General features: G+C 51.4%; 3 protein-coding genes and 4 non-coding genes across 8 annotated transcripts; 5 read left to right on the top strand and 2 right to left on the bottom strand.

Annotated features, from left to right (window-relative positions):
* The first annotated feature begins 21 nt into the window (after positions 1-21).
* ATP5PD (ATP synthase peripheral stalk subunit d) lies at positions 22-2,604 on the top strand. Its single transcript, XM_014878234.2, has 6 exons — positions 22-108; positions 508-637; positions 1,219-1,315; positions 1,795-1,866; positions 2,211-2,273; positions 2,397-2,604. Exons 2-6 carry the CDS (start codon positions 516-518, stop codon positions 2,526-2,528), a joined length of 486 nt encoding a protein of 161 aa, XP_014733720.1. The 5' UTR covers positions 22-108; positions 508-515; the 3' UTR covers positions 2,529-2,604.
* Positions 2,605-3,045: 441 nt separating this feature from the next.
* LOC148221566 (5-hydroxytryptamine receptor 3A-like) lies at positions 3,046-10,589 on the bottom strand. Its single transcript, XM_088176813.1, has 10 exons — positions 10,410-10,589; positions 6,867-6,927; positions 6,524-6,684; positions 6,031-6,075; positions 5,827-5,936; positions 5,012-5,178; positions 4,116-4,276; positions 3,754-3,964; positions 3,390-3,536; positions 3,046-3,272 (listed from the first exon to the last, which is right to left on the bottom strand). Exons 1-10 carry the CDS (start codon positions 10,587-10,589, stop codon positions 3,046-3,048), a joined length of 1,470 nt encoding a protein of 489 aa, XP_088032939.1.
* Positions 8,033-8,105, top strand: TRNAR-UCG (transfer RNA arginine (anticodon UCG)). Its single transcript has one exon. It is a non-coding gene; the product is annotated as a tRNA-Arg (tRNA).
* Positions 8,336-8,408, top strand: TRNAR-CCU (transfer RNA arginine (anticodon CCU)). The gene has a single exon. It is a non-coding gene; the product is annotated as a tRNA-Arg (tRNA).
* On the top strand, positions 9,926-9,998 carry TRNAR-UCG (transfer RNA arginine (anticodon UCG)). The gene has a single exon. It is a non-coding gene; the product is annotated as a tRNA-Arg (tRNA).
* Positions 10,590-10,798: 209 nt separating the features above from the next.
* Positions 10,799-10,871, top strand: TRNAR-CCU (transfer RNA arginine (anticodon CCU)). The gene has a single exon. It is a non-coding gene; the product is annotated as a tRNA-Arg (tRNA).
* A 2,159-nt stretch (positions 10,872-13,030) lies between these two features.
* On the bottom strand, positions 13,031-15,267 carry MRPL58 (mitochondrial ribosomal protein L58). 2 transcript variants are annotated; one of them, XM_014878285.2, is made up of 6 exons: positions 15,078-15,267; positions 14,685-14,721; positions 14,504-14,563; positions 13,816-13,898; positions 13,544-13,713; positions 13,031-13,273 (listed from the first exon to the last, which is right to left on the bottom strand). In XM_014878285.2, exons 1-6 carry the CDS (start codon positions 15,240-15,242, stop codon positions 13,189-13,191), a joined length of 600 nt encoding a protein of 199 aa, XP_014733771.2. In that variant the 5' UTR covers positions 15,243-15,267; the 3' UTR covers positions 13,031-13,188. The 2 variants fall into 2 exon arrangements, with proteins under 2 accessions (XP_014733771.2, XP_088032704.1); XM_088176578.1 differs by having other exon boundaries at positions 13,544-13,898; positions 15,078-15,257.
* Between the last annotated feature and the right edge of the window lie 823 nt (positions 15,268-16,090).

The raw sequence follows: 16,090 nt of genomic DNA, 5'->3' as shown, positions 1-16,090 counted from the left end.
GCCGCTTCCGGGGATGATGTCTTCCGGTGAAACCGCGTTCCGATTGGGCGGTGGGCGCAGAGGGGGCGGTACTTCCGGCGGCGGGGATTGCAGTGTCGGTCAGTGAAGGTGAGAGCGGGTCCGGGAAGGGAGAGCGGGAGGGGCTCCGGGAAAGGGGTCCCGGAGATGGGGAACGGGATCTGGAGTCCAGAATCCCGAGGCTGGGGAACAGGACAGCCTGGGGACGTCCTCGGTGTTGGGAGGATGGTGGGAGAGGACGGGGGCCAGCGTGAGGTCGCGGCGGGGCTCAGGAGCGCCCCTCATGTCCCGGTCCCCCAGTGTCCACATTCTCTCCGTGTCCCGATCCTCCAGTGTCCCCCTCCTGTTCCGTGACCCGACCCCTTCCACGCCCCCGTGTCCCGCCCCATCTCGCCCCCTTCGTGCCGCGTTCCCGACCGGGGCCGCCCTCCCCAGCCCCGCTCCCCGGTCCCCGCCGGCGCTATGACCCACCGGTGTCTCCCGGGCCAGGCGGCGCCATGGCGGGACGCAAAGCTGCCCTTAAGGCCGTGGACTGGGCGGCCTTCGCCGAGCGAGTGCCCCTGAACCAGCGAGCCATGTTCAACGCGCTGAAGACCCGCAACGATGCGCTGACAGCCCGGTGAGTGCCCGCCCCGCTCCGCTGTGGCTGGGGCTGCTCAGCCCTCCCCAGCCACCCAGCTGTGAGTGCTGCTGTCTGTCGCTGTCTCTGGTCCCGCACGAGTGTCCTCGCAGGTATTAAAGCAGGTCACCTTGAGGCGGCTGGTGGCTTTTTTTGGCAAATCACCTTTAGTTAATCTTCCCCAGAGTAAAGCCGTAGCTGCAGTTCTGTGAAAGCCCTTTGCTTTGGCACAAGTTTGTCACTATTAAATGCTCTACAAATTCATGTGTGGTTTTCAGATCGTTTAGCATCCTCTGCCTGGTAAAAATGCTGGCTGTCACAGGGAATGTTGCTGATTGCCTCTGGCTGAGTGTTGTGAAGCAGCTTTATCCTTCCTTAAGGGCTGCACCCAGAGGGGTTGAGTGAAGTGGGGCACAGCTGCAGGCTGAGCTCTTCTTGTCTGTCCAGAGGAGCCCATTCCAAGTGCAGAGAGGGATTTACAGAAATAGCTTGTTTCAAACCTGAGAACACCTGAACTAACCATAGCAGGCTGTGCTGATGCTCAGCTTGCTGCTCATACCTGCTGTGCTTCATCCTTTCAGGTTGGCTGCACTGCCAGAGAAGCCACCAACCATCGACTGGGCTTTCTACAAAGCTAATATTGCCAAAGCTGGAATGGTGGATGAGTTCCAGAAGAAGGTCAGTCTCCTTGCCAGCTGGGTATTGCTCTTTGGAGTTTAACTGGGGCATTGAGAGGAAAACGACAGGATTAGCAGAGAAGGTTGGTTGTGTCACTGTGAAAATTTACATCACAAGACTGGAGGCACCCTCTGAGTTCAGATGGGTCTGGGAGCTTTGTGTTGGGGGCAATAACTGAAGGGTGAGCCTCTGGTGTTAGACCTTCCAGCTTCCTTACAGTGGTGTGAGGAATGGGTGGTGTTGTGTGTCCTGGGGGTGGTGAGTAGGACAGAGGAGATGGCTGGAGGCTCCTGGGTGAGCAAGTGCTGCCTGGGAGGGACAGCTGCACTGATCACTTTTAGCTCATTAACTTACATGGTTGTGAGCAAATCCTAGGAATAAAGGAGGGAATGCTCCTCTGCTACTAGGAAAGATGACCTCGATGTGAAGGATTGTTTCAGTCAAACAAACCTTATAAAAATTTATCTTTCAATTTACAGTTCAGTGCACTAAAGGTTCCTGAGCCAGTGGATACACAAACTGCCAAGATTGATGCCCAGGAGAAGGAAGCTGTAAGTGAACCATCCCCTACCACTGAGGCTGTCCCTGCCTTCTGTGGGGATGAGAAGGGGTGAGGGGGTGGTGATGTTCTGGATGTGCCCCTGCACAGGCAGGGCAAGCTGATCCAGGGCACAGCTCTGCCCTTCACACGTGTCCCTGTCTTTCTGAGCAAGGGGATCCCTGCACAGCGAAGAGTTTGGCTGTTTGGGATCTGCTGGAAATTCCATCAGTTACCCAGTGTAACAATGATGGATTTTAATGCCAACTGAAAGCATGGTGAGGGTGTGTGTGCAGGTTCGCTGTGGGTCAGTGTCTTTATCATAACCACACTCCCCACGTGCTCTGCTCTCCCCAGGCCAAGAGCACTGCTGAGTACATCCAGGCTTCCAAAGCCCGCATCGCCCAGTACGAGCAGGAGGTGAGGCTGGACTTTGCTTAGGGAATATTCTCTGGAACCCACCCTGGCACACCCCTTGCTCTCCTGGGTGTGCTTTGCTCCTTTCTACTGACAACTGACTTGTGTTTGTCCCTGCTTCCACAGCTCCAGAAGCTCAAGAGCATGATTCCCTTTGAACAGATGACATTGGAAGACCTGAGTGATGCCTTCCCTGAAACCAAACTGAACAAGGAGAAATATCCATACTGGCCCCACAAGCCAATTGCTGATCTGTAAACTGGTCAGGGAGCAATTTAATGACTGTCAGACTCTATGATCTTATAAATAAAGAGCTTTCTCTGTCTGTGGCTTAGATCTGAGGCATGAGTTCTGAGTAACATGGAGCAATACAGTAACTCGCAAACATTCCACTTTTCCTGGATTTTGTGTTTTCTACCCATGAGTTTGTTTTGGTAGCAGGGACCAAGAAGGCAATCAACTCCCTTTCCTCTTGGTCATGTTTGATGTCAGAATTACTGATAGGTAAAATGAAGGTGTTATTCCCAGATTTTACAACTATTTTATTCAAATACCTTAGTAGCCCACAGAATACTTCAAGAACATCTGTAGTTCTACTGAATCAGAGTACAAAGCACTACGCATGCAGATCTCGTGTCTTGTGGCATTGGATTTTAATTTAATTTTATTCAGGCAACTGAACTGCAGCTTTGAATTGAACTGGAGCAAATTACAGCAGGGAGTCAGAAGCAACACAGTGGAGAACAACTGAGCTGGCGGTAAGCAGAGCTAATCTTCAGGTGCTCCATTTTACAGAAATCACAGTAAAAAAGAACAGGGACAGGAAGAGGTGGCTGTAGAGAAGCACCTTCTCCAGAACTGGCAGGAACGGGTCCAGTTCCTGCAGCTGCCAGAGGCGCTTGGTTGGCTGCCTTTGTCCCTGGGCCTTCTCGGGCGGGTGCAGCACTTGGGGACCCCCCTTGGCCAGGTTGCCTGGGGGTCCCTTGGGCAGCTCCTGTGGCTCTGCAGGGAGCAAAGGGCAGTGTCAGTACAGCGGGGCCACTGCCTGGGGCACTGTTTGCCCTGAGGAAACCCACCCTGGCTCCAACAAATGTGCAGGAAAATGCCCCAAACCCAAACTGTTAAAGGTGTTAGGGATTGTTTTACCTTGCTGGAAGCTTCTGAGAACCTTGTTCAAGCGCAGGGATTTGCGCTGCTGGTACAACAGGAAGAAGGTGTCTAACACAGCCATGATCATGAGCAGGAAGGTGCCCAGGAAAAACACCACTGCAGAACAACAGGAAAACACAGAGAGCTGGATAATTGGCATTTTCTTACATTCCATTGCCTGGTGGGGCACAGAGAAAGTCTAACTCCAGCAAGCTAATCAAGCTTAGCTGTTCATGACTTCAAGTGTTCATGAATGTGTCTATAAACACCCAAAGACCTTCCTTAGGGCTGATATCTGGGTGAAAATTAAGGTTTATTTGAGAAAGATGGGTACCTATTATGGGTGGTTTGTTGGAGGAAGTTGGGAGGCTGTTGTTGAGAATCACAGCCAGCATGGAGCTGCCAAGGATGATGGCAATCTGGAAGTTGATTTTCTCTTCAAGAGAGCTGGGTCCAAACAACACAGCCATGTCCAGCAAGTACAGGGCACATGTTGGGAGGATCAGGTTCAGAATGTAGAGAGTGGGTCGTCTCTCCATAGAAATCTGTTGAGGAAGATGGACAAAATTTGATGAGCAGGAGATGACTCAATGTGTTGGCAAATGCTGGTCCCCTAATGTAAAAAATAATCTTGTTTTATACTGGGCTTTTTTTGGTGCCAAATCAATGCAATATAATGTGGAAGTGCTGCCATACCAGATAGGTAACCACAGAAAAATCTTTGTCATCCAACGTTTCTGTATATTCAATGATGCTCAGGTTGGTGAACTTCCATTCTCCATCAGTTAGAAAGAAACTCTGGCTGTCTTTCATGATCTCAGCTGGTGTCCGTCTCGTCTTCATGACAAAGTCTGTTACTGCTTGGGCAAGAGGCAGAGGGGGAGGGAAGTTGAAGAATTTAGGAATTTATTAGAGGTCAGTTATTCCTCTCCCTTTCCCACCCAACTGAGGGTGTGTGCAGACAGGGAAGGGGAAGGTTTCATGCACTGCTCGGGTTTCTTAGCCCATGAGGGAGAAATTAAAAAGGTCTCTGGGAATGTGGATCAGAGGGGAAACATCTGGTGAATTAGGGAAGTTGTCCTTTGTGTATCAGACTGGGAAGATTCTGTGTCACCTCTGCTTATATTTCAGCCCTTCCTGTTGGGATGAATTCTAGCTGCAGTTTGAATCCCTGAAAGTGTCCTTTTAATGGCTGGATTTGGTGTTCTTGGAAATCTTTTCCAACCTTAGGATTCTATGATAAATTTCCTACCATTTCCATGGCTTTCAAGTGTATTTAAAGATCAGTCTTATAAGATTCTATGTGAATAAGTAACAGTTTTGCAGGAAACCTCCTGGTCTCGGGTCTCTTGTAGAAACCAGTCCTGGGAGGGGCTTGCCACAGAATATCTAGATTGTTCCAGAGATGTTGCTGGGAAATGTGCCAGGACAGAAGGGCAGCATTTTAACTCATTTTCCCTGGTCTCATATGACCTCAACCCCACTGTGAGCATGTGGTGCTGCTCAGGGGTCCAGGAGCTACGAGGGCACATCTCATCTAGTCCTTCTCCAAATTCAGCCCAGAGGTGGTAAAGCTCAGCCTGCAGCTGTACCTGGGTAGAGGAATGAAGCTATGCTCAAGTTGCAGGTCTGGGTGTCGAAGGGGAACTTGAGGATTATCAGACTGCACGTCAGGGTGACCTGGAAGGGCCGGGTGGAGTTGAAGCTGCCGTTGTGCATGAGGACCATGTAATTCAGCTCTGGGTTTTGCCCACTCACTCTGCAGGGAACAGACAGGGAGAGGAGCTGAGCCTGAGCCTGCCTGTGCCTCAATCCCATAAAACCAGGCTGTTAACACCCTGTCTGGGGGGCTCTGAGCCATCACCCAGCCACGGGATGCAGCAGCAGAAGAGGAAACCAGGGCTGAGAGAAGCCCATGAGCCCTTTGGGACCAAGGTTTGCTGTAGCTCCACACCTCCTGAGCACCTCCTGCCTCTCTGCCCTCTGCTTCCTGCCCTCACCAGGGCAGGAGCTCATTCCTGGCTCTGCTTCCCACTCCTTGCTCCCTCTGGAGAGCTGGTAGAGGTGCCCATCCCTGTGTCAGACCCTCAGTGCTCTGCCCTGTTCCTTTCCACACACTACTAAAGGTCACTTTATTCCTCAACAGAGCTGGTTTCTGCTGCTTCCTTAGTTTTAGCTACAGCCCAGATAGGATATTTTAGGAGCTGTTACAGTATTACAGAGCCACTAAGTGCTTTGTATAAACTGTGGTCACCATTAATCTAAATTAGGATGCTCTTGGTTACAGAGAGCTCAAGGGAACAACTTTCAGTCATCTGAGTTTATCCCATTTCCTATAATACAACCAACAGTTTGCATCCATTGTATTTCTGTTAAGCCAGTGAATAAAAACGAAAGGGGAACCTACCGCTCTAAGATGAAGACGGGGGGTGACCAATATGTATCCATGGGCAGAATAATTTCAGAAATGTTACAAAAATCCAGTGGGTCCCAGGTTGCAAAAGGGTTCTGCCATTCCTGAGGGAAGAAGTTGCAGGAGTGAGATGAGCTCTGGGCTGGGCACCAGACTTTGTACTGGGCATCAGGAGAGAAACGCTCTTGAGGAACCTACCAGGTTCAGGACGAAGTAAAAACTGACTGTCTGGAGCTTTTCCACCTGGAGAAACAAAGATATTTAGCTGATTTTCTTAGATGTATCCAATGCAGAAGCTCCTCCCCGAGCACAGACTGCAGTAACTGGGCTTGGGAGGAGAGCTTGTGGCTCTTGATCCTACGGCTGAAGAGTGGGAGCACACAGTGCAATGGTTAGGAAAAACAATAGATTATTGTTAACTTTTCCATGGCAGTGTCCTGCAAATGCCCTGTGCAGTTCAGGCACTCTGCAGGGTTTTTGGAGCCTCCTACAAAGCAGGCTGCTCATCTGGATGTGACTTCTGGAAGGAGTTGGAGAAAATACTCCAGATCTTCCAAAAGTGCTTTCCAAGAGCAGAAAGATGAAGTGGAAGGGGCTGATTCTCACCCCTATGGACTTGCTGTCAGAAGACTCAAGCCCTAACCTTGTAATATCCCGGTTTCCTGTTCTACAGACTAATTTTGGTCATTACCACAGAGAGAATTGCCACCAGCATGAAATCCATCTTCACTTCCACAGGCTCCTCCAGATTTATCTTGGGCAGGATGTATGTGTGCAGCTTGTTGTGAGAGGAGATGTTCAGGTAGTCAACAATGTCATAGTAGGTGCAGAGGTACTTTGGAGCAGCCCCTGCTGGAAAGAGAATTCCACTTGAAACACAAAAACATCAGGCAAGACCTCAACCTATGAGAGATGCATCAAAAGAGAAAGGGTGAAGAGATGTGGATATGAAAAACATCGTTAATACACAAAAATCCCTTCTCACAAGACGAGAACAGAATTCCTCCAAGGTTTTCTATCCCCCTTGCACTTACCTGTCCCAAGAGAAAAGATGAGGATGGCTACAAAAACTCCCTGCATCATCTCCTGCTTCCACTTAAGGAGGAGAATGGTACCGTGTGTCTTATGAACCAGACCAGGACACGTCATTTGTTATGTGGAAGTTGATTTGATATTTATTAATGAGGGATGGATTTTTGTAAACAGATATTTTATCTGTTGGAAGGAAGAATTTGCTAATGGTTTGATGCACTCAGCTGGCTCTTGGGAGCAGCCTTTAGTTGTGGTCAAAGAAAAATAAGGTCATTAAAAAAAATCCAACAGTTTGAGGGAGAGGATTAAAAAGGACCCATCTCCACACAGAAAAGGCAAAGAGCCAGAGCTACTCAGTAGCAAATTTAGTCTCATTTACAGGGCTGAGAGTTTGCTGCAACCCCACTGAAAGGGATAAGGAATTAGTGCCTGTGTGACTGAGGGCTGTGGGGGAGGCTGCTCTCCTTTGAGCCCCTTCCTGCTCCCCAGCAGACCACACCATGTCCTCATTGCCCACTGAGCCTTCCATGCACCCATGGAATTTCTGCTTCTGCCTCCTTCCTGATCTCCCATACTCCTCGTGTTCTTTTCTGAGTCCTCACAGCTAAGATGAAAGGCTCAGAGACTTCCAGGTTTTTTATCTGTCTATATTTTCCTCTGCTCCCTTCCTCTCCATTTCTGCTGTCATCCCAGTGACCCTTGTGGGACCCTTCCAGCCCAGGATATTCCATGATTCTGTGATTCTACGAATGGCTCCAGGGCAGCAATTGCAGTCAGCAAGTCCCACACTTGATCCCCCCTCTGGCAGCAGAATTCCCCATGGCAGCGGATGGTCCTTCCCCAGCTGTGTCCCCTGCCAACCCCTGTCCCCCTCGGACTCCCATGTTCTCTACTCATGCCTGTGTCTCCCGTGGACCGCCTTGTCCCCAAAGACCCCCCTGTTCCCCCTGGTGCCCCGTGTCCCCCATAGACTCCTGTGTCCCTCACAAACCCCGTGTCCCCCACAGACCCCCCTGTCCCTCACAGACCCCCGTGTCCCCCCCTGTCCCTCACAGACCCCCGTGTCCCCCTGTCCCCCGGCCGCTGTCCGTACCCTCCAGAGGGACCCGGGAGGGGCGCGGGGGCGATGCCGGGGGTTGCCAGCATCACTGGGGGGCTACAACACAGCGACCGCGTGGCCTAATGGATAAGGCGTCTGACTTCGGATCAGAAGATTGAGGGTTCGAGTCCCTTCGTGGTCGGCCTTTTTTCCCCCACCGCCCCACACTTTTAAATCATCTTTTCCCGTTTCTCCCCTCGCATCTCTGCCCCTCCGGGGGTGAAGGGAAAACGCAAGCCCAGCTTTGGTCGCGGTGCTCCCGGCGCGGCGCCGCCCCAGCCCCGGTGTGGCCCCGTCCCGCGGGGGCCCCGGGACGCCCCCTCAGAGCGGGGTCGGGGCCGTTCCCGCGGGCCGGGGCGCGCGGCCTGCGCAGCCCCAGTGGCCTAATGGATAAGGCACTGGCCTCCTAAGCCAGGGATTGTGGGTTCGAGTCCCATCTGGGGTGAGTCGTCCGTTTTGCCTCTGCCAGCCGTATTTCCATGCTCTTCCTCCCCTTTTCAGGGGGCCGGGCCTCGTCCTCCTGCTGCCCCTGCAGGAGAAGACATTCTCCAGGTGAGGAGGCTGATGCGCCGGGAGAGCCCAGAGGTGTGGATAGATGAGCACCCTGTCCGAACACAACACTGGACATGGAGCCTGATGTGGGGAAAGACCAAAGAGGGAGGTCATGGTGGTCCAGGATGTGTTTTGGGACAGCGAGGTCCCCATGACAGCTCCAGGCTCACTCCATGTGGAAAGAGCCGCTGTGGATGGGATGATGTGACTGCTCCTGGCCAGTGGTTCCTGTTTAGATTTAATGAAAAAGGGAAACAACGAGAAGCAGATACAAACTGCCCCAGGCTTGGGTGCAAAGGTTGAGGTTTTGTCCAGTAAGTTGTGTGGTCCCAGAGCTCAGGTGAGGCTGTGATGGAGGGGATAACAAAAGCTTTGCTTTGGGACCTGTGGATGAGAGGAGAGGTGTTAATGAAAGGCTGATTTTTGAAGGGATGTTAGTGAAAGGATAGCTCTGGCCAGGTCATGGACATCCTTCAAAGTGTCCCAGGAGGCACCAAAGCAGAGCAGTTGCAGTTGTTTAGTCACCTTTGTCTGGGCAGAGCTGGGTTTTTCTTGAGTCAGGGAATTTCAGCTGCATTTTTCTCTCCTTCCAGGTGCTCCCTGCATTATCAGCTGCACCCGAGCCCCAACAAGAAGCCCATTGATGCTGGTTCATGTCCACTTTGCATGGGGGGCCTCTTCCCAGAGCAAGACAAGCTGGGATGTCCGGAAGCTTTACTCCATCAGAAACCACTCTCCATGAGGGGCTGGTCAATGGGGTCACAGAGTTCAGCTGTGCTGCCCTGGGGCCAAAGTGCTCCCCATAAGTGCCTTTGGGGTAACGCCCTCTCATTTGTTTCATTGAAAATCTGCCTGGAGGGTCTTTTCCTTCGTAGTTAATGGATTTTAAAGGCAGCTGTGGTCGGAGTAATGCCACACCAGTAAAACACAAAGTGAAGTTTCTTTTTAACTAGTTTTTCTCTCTTAGGTGTGGGAGGCTGTGCTGCCTGGAAAGCGATGAAGCCCTGGGCACGGTGCCACTGATTAAAATACCTTCCTGTGGTGGGCTTTGGGAAGCATTTTTTGGGATTAAATGAGAAGCACGGGTTTTGAGGAGAGCGGCTGCAGCAGGTGGAGAATAAACAGGTAAATGAGGCCCATGGTGTTTTTCCAATAGTGTTACAGCGTTCTGCTGCAGCGGTGCCTGTCACTGGTGGCACGGTGACACTGTGACAGTCACATCTACAGTGACCTAGTGGCACACGATGTCCCGGGGAGGGGGGACCTCCATCACCAGGGCTGGGTGGGGACAGCCAGCCACACTCGCAGGAGGGATGGAGAGCGGGGATGCCCTGGGGTGAATATCGGGGTACCCGGGGGTACCCAAAGAGCCCCCAGTGTGTGACACCGCCCGGAGCCACTCGTGTGGGTGACCACGTGGCCTAATGGATAAGGCGTCTGACTTCGGATCAGAAGATTGAGGGTTCGAGTCCCTTCGTGGTTGTTTTAAAGCCAAGCATTCAATTTCGCCTCGGCGGAAGATCGCTGCGGGGTGAGAGTTTCATTTCAGCTCATTTACGGCGAGGTTTTGCCCGAGGGCCCATGCCAGTGAGGGGCAATTCACACCCCTCAGAGGGGCAGCGCTCGGGGGCGGGTGAACCTGGAGCTCAGAACCGGGGAAGTGGGCCGATTCTTGGGAAAAGTAAAGGGACGAGATTTTCGTTCCTGCCACGAATGCCAAGTGAGTTCCTGGAGTGCTAGTCCGAGGTTCAGGTTGCTGTGTTTCGGTGGGGAATACGAATTCCCTGCCCTTTCTATGGGCGCTGCTGGATCCAGCAGCTGCTGGTGGGTGGGAGTGCTTGAGGTTGTGATACCCCAAGGGGGATTCGAACCCGCGTACCCTCCCTTAGCAGACATGGCACTCTGTCCGCTCGGCCACCACGGCCTCCGCCACGGCGCGCCCCGGGCCCCCTGCGCTGCCTCCGCGGGGTCCGGAGCGAGCGCCCGGTTCGGGGATGATTCGGGGCTTCACTGCACCCCAAACCGGCACCGGCAGCTCCCGGCGGGGCCGAGGGGGCTGTGCAGGGATCTCCATTTCCCCTCCCACACACATCTCCACCTCGCATTGGCGCTTCTGAGCTGAGGTGTGGGAGATGGAGGAGGGTGGGGAGCGGGGCCTCGCTGCTCAGACGCGGGTGGTCCCGGCAGGACCGGCCGGAATCTCCCGTGCCCGCCCACAGCAGCCACGCTCCCGTCTGGCCAGCAGAGAGTTAAGTGACAGCGCCTCGAACACGCGAGTGCGCGGCCCCAGTGGCCTAATGGATAAGGCACTGGCCTCCTAAGCCAGGGATTGTGGGTTCGAGTCCCATCTGGGGTGATTCTTTTCTCATCCCGGGGTGTTCCGCACCACGTCCGGGTTCGTTGGGGCGGGGATCGCGATTCGCCTCTTCCCGCAGCCCCGTGCGGCTTCCCCGCTCTCCATCTCGCACCTCCCGGCGTGAATCACAAATTTTCCGCCGTGTTACACCGGGCGCAACCTCGGGATCTGCTTTTTAACCCTGAAATTCCCGCTCCTCCACGCCCCGGTGTCACCTGCTCGTCGCGGGCTTTATGCCTTTGCTTGAACCCAAGTTTTACAAATCTGAGGAAAAGGAGCCCGGGGCAGCGAGGTCAGCTGGGGATGGGGAGCTCAGCTGAGGCTGCTGCTGTGCTGGATGGTGATGGTGGTGATAGAGGACGTTCAGTGTCACAAAAACATCGCAAGCAGCGACATCCCCTTGTTTGTAAAGGCCAGGGCACAGCATGGAGCTTCAGACACCTGTACCTGTGAGAGGGCTGCTGGCAGGGACCGCCTCCCATGCCCAGGGAAAAAGGGGATTCACCATCCCTGGAAGTGTTCAGGACGTGTGTGGATGTATGTTATGAGTATATATTATATTATTGGCTTTTCGCAAATATTAAAATGAATACGTATAATGTTGAAAAACTTTGCTGTATGAATATAGTTTATTTTAGTTCTGCTATTAACCAAACTTAGAACAAGTAGTGTGATAAACATGTATTTTTTCTTGGACTATAACATGATAATGTAAAAAGCTTTTCTTCATGTAACTAACTCAGAGAATGGTAAAAAAAAAAAGATAATCAGGAAATTCTTCACATTTTTGGATTATCGGTGACACACCAGAACGCCAGGGGAAGAATTAATTGATCTACCATTATCAGGGACTTCATATTGATTTACAGGTAGGGGAGGATGTTTTGAATAATGCATGAAGGTCTATGAATATGCAACATGTTGGTGCATTTAAAGAAGTGTTTTCTGAGTTAGGGTATGCTCTTGGCTAAAGGCTAAGCACCCAGCTGTACAACCTTTTGCTTCATTGTTTGTCTTTTACGGTCTTTTATTAAACCTTTTAAAATTTACCAGGAAAGTGAACCTCGTTTTTCACAAAACGAGGCATTTGAGAACGTGGTTTGATGGTGAACATGGCAGTGCTGGGTTGGACTTGATAAAACTCTTTTCCACCCTGAATCTTTCAGTGATTCCTTGCAGAAAAGCTTTCGGTGAGGGAAAATGTGAAACGAGGTGTCTGAGGAGTGCAGAGGCCAGGGCAGGGTTTTCTGGGATGTTAGGATGCATTGGAGTGCTCCTGCATCCCCTCAGCAATCCATTTTGGGGAGGATCTGGGCTTTTAACGCAGATCAGACACCCTGTCAGGGGAGAGCTCAAAGCTCCCCTTCCGAAGGGGATGAAGCAGAACCCTGATAGCTCCGTGTGCCCCAAATAAACCCCAGGGAAGTCATCCCTCTCTTATTTGAGGTTTTCCTAAAACAGAACCACCTCTCCCCACCCAGGTGGGAGTCAAACCCACAATCCTGATTTAGAAGGCCACTGCCTTATCCATTTGGCCACAGGGGCCCTACCAGACATAAAAAACCCCACAAAAGGATAATTTTGCTTTCTTTGAGCCTCCCAGTAATCCTACTTGGCAGTGGTGAAACACATCACACCACAGAGCTTCATTCTCCTTAAACAGGGTCCACTAACGAGCTTGGAGGACTCATCCAAAGGATTTTTGGTGTCCCACTTCAAAGGCCAGAAACCTTCTGCAGTTACAGGTTGGGTTCTGTCTCCTAGTGCTGAGATTTCTGCCAAATTCCTGATGTGGCTTTAGCTTAACCAAATTATGTGCTTTGGTTGGTTAGATAAAAATCAATGAAAGGAATAAAGCTGAAAGAAGGGAATAGAAGGAACAGTGGATACTCTAAGGGATAGACTTGATGATCCTCGAGGCCTTTTCCCAACTTAATGCTTTAAGATTCTATTTTCTACTTAGATATGCTGTTGAGACTGTTGTTACTCTTCTTTCCCCAAAAATCTACTGTAGCTTTGTGTTCAGCAGAAGAGGGTGCTCTGATGGAGCACAGGCTGCTTGAAGAACACAAAGAACATTAAAAAAAGAGTGTCTGACAAGAATTTTTAGTTCCTCTTGAATGTGAACAATAATTATTCTGAAAAATGATTGACCATCACACTGTATCATTGGCTACAAAATAAGATGTTAAATATTTTTATTTACACTTTCAGGCTATTTTTATTCAATACAGCTCATGAGTTTAGCATCATCTACAGCTGTAAACACCACTTCTTTAGGAAGATGGAATGCCAAGGGCTTGGATCTCTGCTGTTCTCAGTCGAAATCTGCCTTCCTGCTCTGTTTTATAGTTGAGTGTATTTTTTTCTGTCGTAGCCGTTCACGGTTCATTTTTTCCACCCTAAAACAAAATCAAAAGATCCCTCAGTGCACAAAAAAAACATTTAAATATTCAACTTTTGAGATCTGATGAACCAACAAACATCCTCAGATAGAAAAAGAACAGTCTCTCTTTTGGGGATATTACCCAGCAAAGCAGTTAAAATCAAATGGATCAGTGATATTCCTTAAAAAAGAAAATTTAAAGGAGTATGAACAAAATTGTTTAAAAATGCTGCAAATTGAATTGTGATAGCCTGAACCCAAATAATGACAATTTTAATGAAGGTACCTCTCTATGAGTTTCTGTGTTGTCTCCTTAGACACCACCTTGGGTTTCTCGACTGCCTCTGTGACCATGGTCCGGATTTTTTCCAGGCAAATCGCCAGATTCCTCATTTGGTAGCGACTCTCCTCCGAGGTCACAATCAGCTCACCAGCCCGGTTTATCTTATTCCTGTGCTGAAGGGATGGGAAAACGTGATGTGACCACTGAAACCTCCTTGGAACTGTCATGTTCTGACAGAGACACTGAAACAGTGGTTGGAAGGGCAGGGTTGGTACCATCAGAGCCATTTTTTGTCTCACAGCTTCAGGAATCCAGTCGGCTGATGCCAGGTGGAACCGAACCTCTGCCTTGGAATTCACTGGGAGGAAAAACAGGGTCTTTATTCCATGTCACAGCCTGCCTTCCTCAGGTTTATGAGATAATTCAGCCTGATCTCTGCTGGCTTTCAACATGGGATGATTCCATGAATTTTCTGAAAGGTCACAATTCTTTTCTCACTGTATTTTGACACACCACTCTACAAGAAAAACTTGTACCTATCGTGGTATTTGCCTTTCTAGACACTACAGAATTTATTGCCAACCACTGCCTACCTCATTTTTAATGGCAGAACAGGCAGTATTTTAAGTTTATTTGAATTAAGCTGAGAATTTATTGCAGAGTGAACTTTCAGAATCCAGTGGGCTCTGTTATCTTTGATCTATGGCTAGAGGTGATGTTCCTTGTGGCACCTGTAGCAGCAATGATCCCTGTAAAGGTTCCTTGAAGCATCAATGTGTTACCACTGGTCTCCAGCACTATGAAGACTCAGAAGTTGTGTTAATGTGCAGGGTGATGACAATGAAAAATAAGTGTCCAGCAGCGTGAAGATGCTGTTTAATTTCCAGTTCTCAATATTTTGCCACACGGTACAGAAAAACAACCGAAAATGGTGTTTTTTCCAAGGGCGAAGCTGTTCCTCACCTTTATTAACGTTCTGCCCGCCGGGGCCGCTGCTCCGGCTGTAGGACACGGTCAGACGATCTGGAAGAGAGGGGCAGGGGCTGAGCCGGGACGGAGCCGAGCTCGGAGCACGGACTCGGAGCCCGGCGGCGCTGCCCGGCTCCCGGCACGGGTGAGCTTGGCGGGGGTGGGAGGGGCTCACCCATGGGGATGTCGAGGGCGGGCGGCTGCGGCTCCTCCTGGAAGACACATCGGGGGCGGTGTCGGGGGTGCCGGGGGGTTTGGGGGTGTCCCTGCGGCCCCGCCCGAACCGGGGACACGGGCTCGGACCGGGCCCGCCCGGCCCCGCCCACCCACACAGACCCCGCCCCTTCAGCTATACCACGCCCCACAGCTGACACTGCAGCGCTAGGCCCCGCCCACGGCCCCGCCCAAAACACTGGAGCCGACCCCGCCCATCCAATTAGCACCGCCCCTTACTTTGTCCCCGCCCACTCCATAACATCCCCATGAACTAAGCCCCGCCTACCCACTGTCAATCAATCAATAAACCCCGCCCAGACGCCGTCTTTCTCTTTCCCCCTGCCCCTCTGACCGTGGTGCGGGTGGCGCTTCCATCCTGCCGCGGAGGGTACAGCTTGTCCAGGCTGTGGGAGCTCCGGTATTCGGTGCCGGCGGCGGTCCGCTGCGAGAAACGGGCGCACAGAAGCGCCAGCCCCGGGCGCGGCCGGCACAGGCCCCACAGCGTGTGCGCCGCCATGTTGGCCCCCTCGGTGCGCCCCCGCCAGGCGTCCCCGCGGAAACGGCGGCCGCGCGCCGCGTTCCGGGGCGGGGCAGAGGGAGTAAGGAGGCGATTTAGAGAGATAAGAGAACGATAAGAGGGCTCGGCTGCGGCTGTGGGGGTGGATCTTGAACGTGTCATGTCCGTGCTCGGGGTCTGTGGCACTCATCGGGAGTGTGGGGGAACATGTGGGGAGATGAGGGGGGTCAGGGCTGTTCATGGTGTCTGTGCGCCCCAGACCTGCGTGCTGGCCAGTACTGAAAATGAAAATACATCCAGCTTGATTCGTGTATTGTGTAGTTTTTGCACCTGGAGTGCTCAAATTTTCACATTTTTATCCTCTCAAGAGTGCTAAAGGTTACATACAAACACATGTATATATACACAATTATTTATTTGAATGCTGATATAGCAGCGGTGGATGTAGGATGCAGGGGAGTGCAGCAGGTGTGGAAATCCTTCAGCTTTTACTCTTGTTGGAGCTGTCAGGCTGGCTTGACAAGAAGGGTGTGCGTTCCAGAGGGGCAGGGATTGCTATTCCTGGCAACAGGAAAATGCACAGGCAGGGATGGGCTGTCATTTACTCTGGTGTTTTGACAGGAACTGACAATCTCTTATTTAAAACTGTGGATGAAGCCAAAATGAGTGTTCAAGCTGATACAGACTGTGTGACTGATCTGAGCTGAGTCCCACCCAGATAATCCATTTAAAGTCGGGGAACCCAGTCCTTGGGAAGAAGCAAGTCCTGAACATGGATGGTTCTCTGCCCTGGCTGCAGCCGAGCAGCTCAGGGACACAGAGGGCTCCTGACTTTGCTTTGATCGAAC

Source organism: Sturnus vulgaris, chromosome 20 (assembly GCF_052056855.1).
Source record: "Sturnus vulgaris isolate bStuVul1 chromosome 20, bStuVul1.hap1, whole genome shotgun sequence".
NCBI classification, from domain to species: domain Eukaryota; kingdom Metazoa; phylum Chordata; class Aves; order Passeriformes; family Sturnidae; genus Sturnus; species Sturnus vulgaris.
The sequence above is the reverse complement of the archived record's forward strand: the minus strand, read 5'-3'. Positions and strand labels throughout refer to the sequence as shown.

Coding starts and splice junctions, on each gene's coding strand:
- ATP5PD (XM_014878234.2), top strand. CDS start 516: ATGGCGGGACGCAAAGCTGCCCTTAAGGCCGTGGACTGGGCGGCCTTC. Junction 1,316..1,794: donor TGGATGAGTTCCAGAAGAAG/GTCAGTCTCCTT, acceptor TTCAATTTACAG/TTCAGTGCACTAAAGGTTCC. Junction 1,867..2,210: donor ATGCCCAGGAGAAGGAAGCT/GTAAGTGAACCA, acceptor TGCTCTCCCCAG/GCCAAGAGCACTGCTGAGTA.
- LOC148221566 (XM_088176813.1), bottom strand. CDS start 10,589: ATGGAGATCCCTGCACAGCCCCCTCGGCCCCGCCGGGAGCTGCCGGTG. Junction 3,965..4,115: donor TTTCTGTGGTTACCTATCTG/GTATGGCAGCAC, acceptor CTTCCTCAACAG/ATTTCTATGGAGAGACGACC. Junction 3,273..3,389: donor AATCCCTAACACCTTTAACA/GTTTGGGTTTGG, acceptor TGCTCCCTGCAG/AGCCACAGGAGCTGCCCAAG.
- MRPL58 (XM_088176578.1), bottom strand. CDS start 15,242: ATGGCGGCGCACACGCTGTGGGGCCTGTGCCGGCCGCGCCCGGGGCTG. Junction 13,899..14,503: donor CGGGCAGAACGTTAATAAAG/GTGAGGAACAGC, acceptor TTTTCCTCCCAG/TGAATTCCAAGGCAGAGGTT. Junction 13,274..13,543: donor ACACAGAAACTCATAGAGAG/GTACCTTCATTA, acceptor ATTTTGTTTTAG/GGTGGAAAAAATGAACCGTG.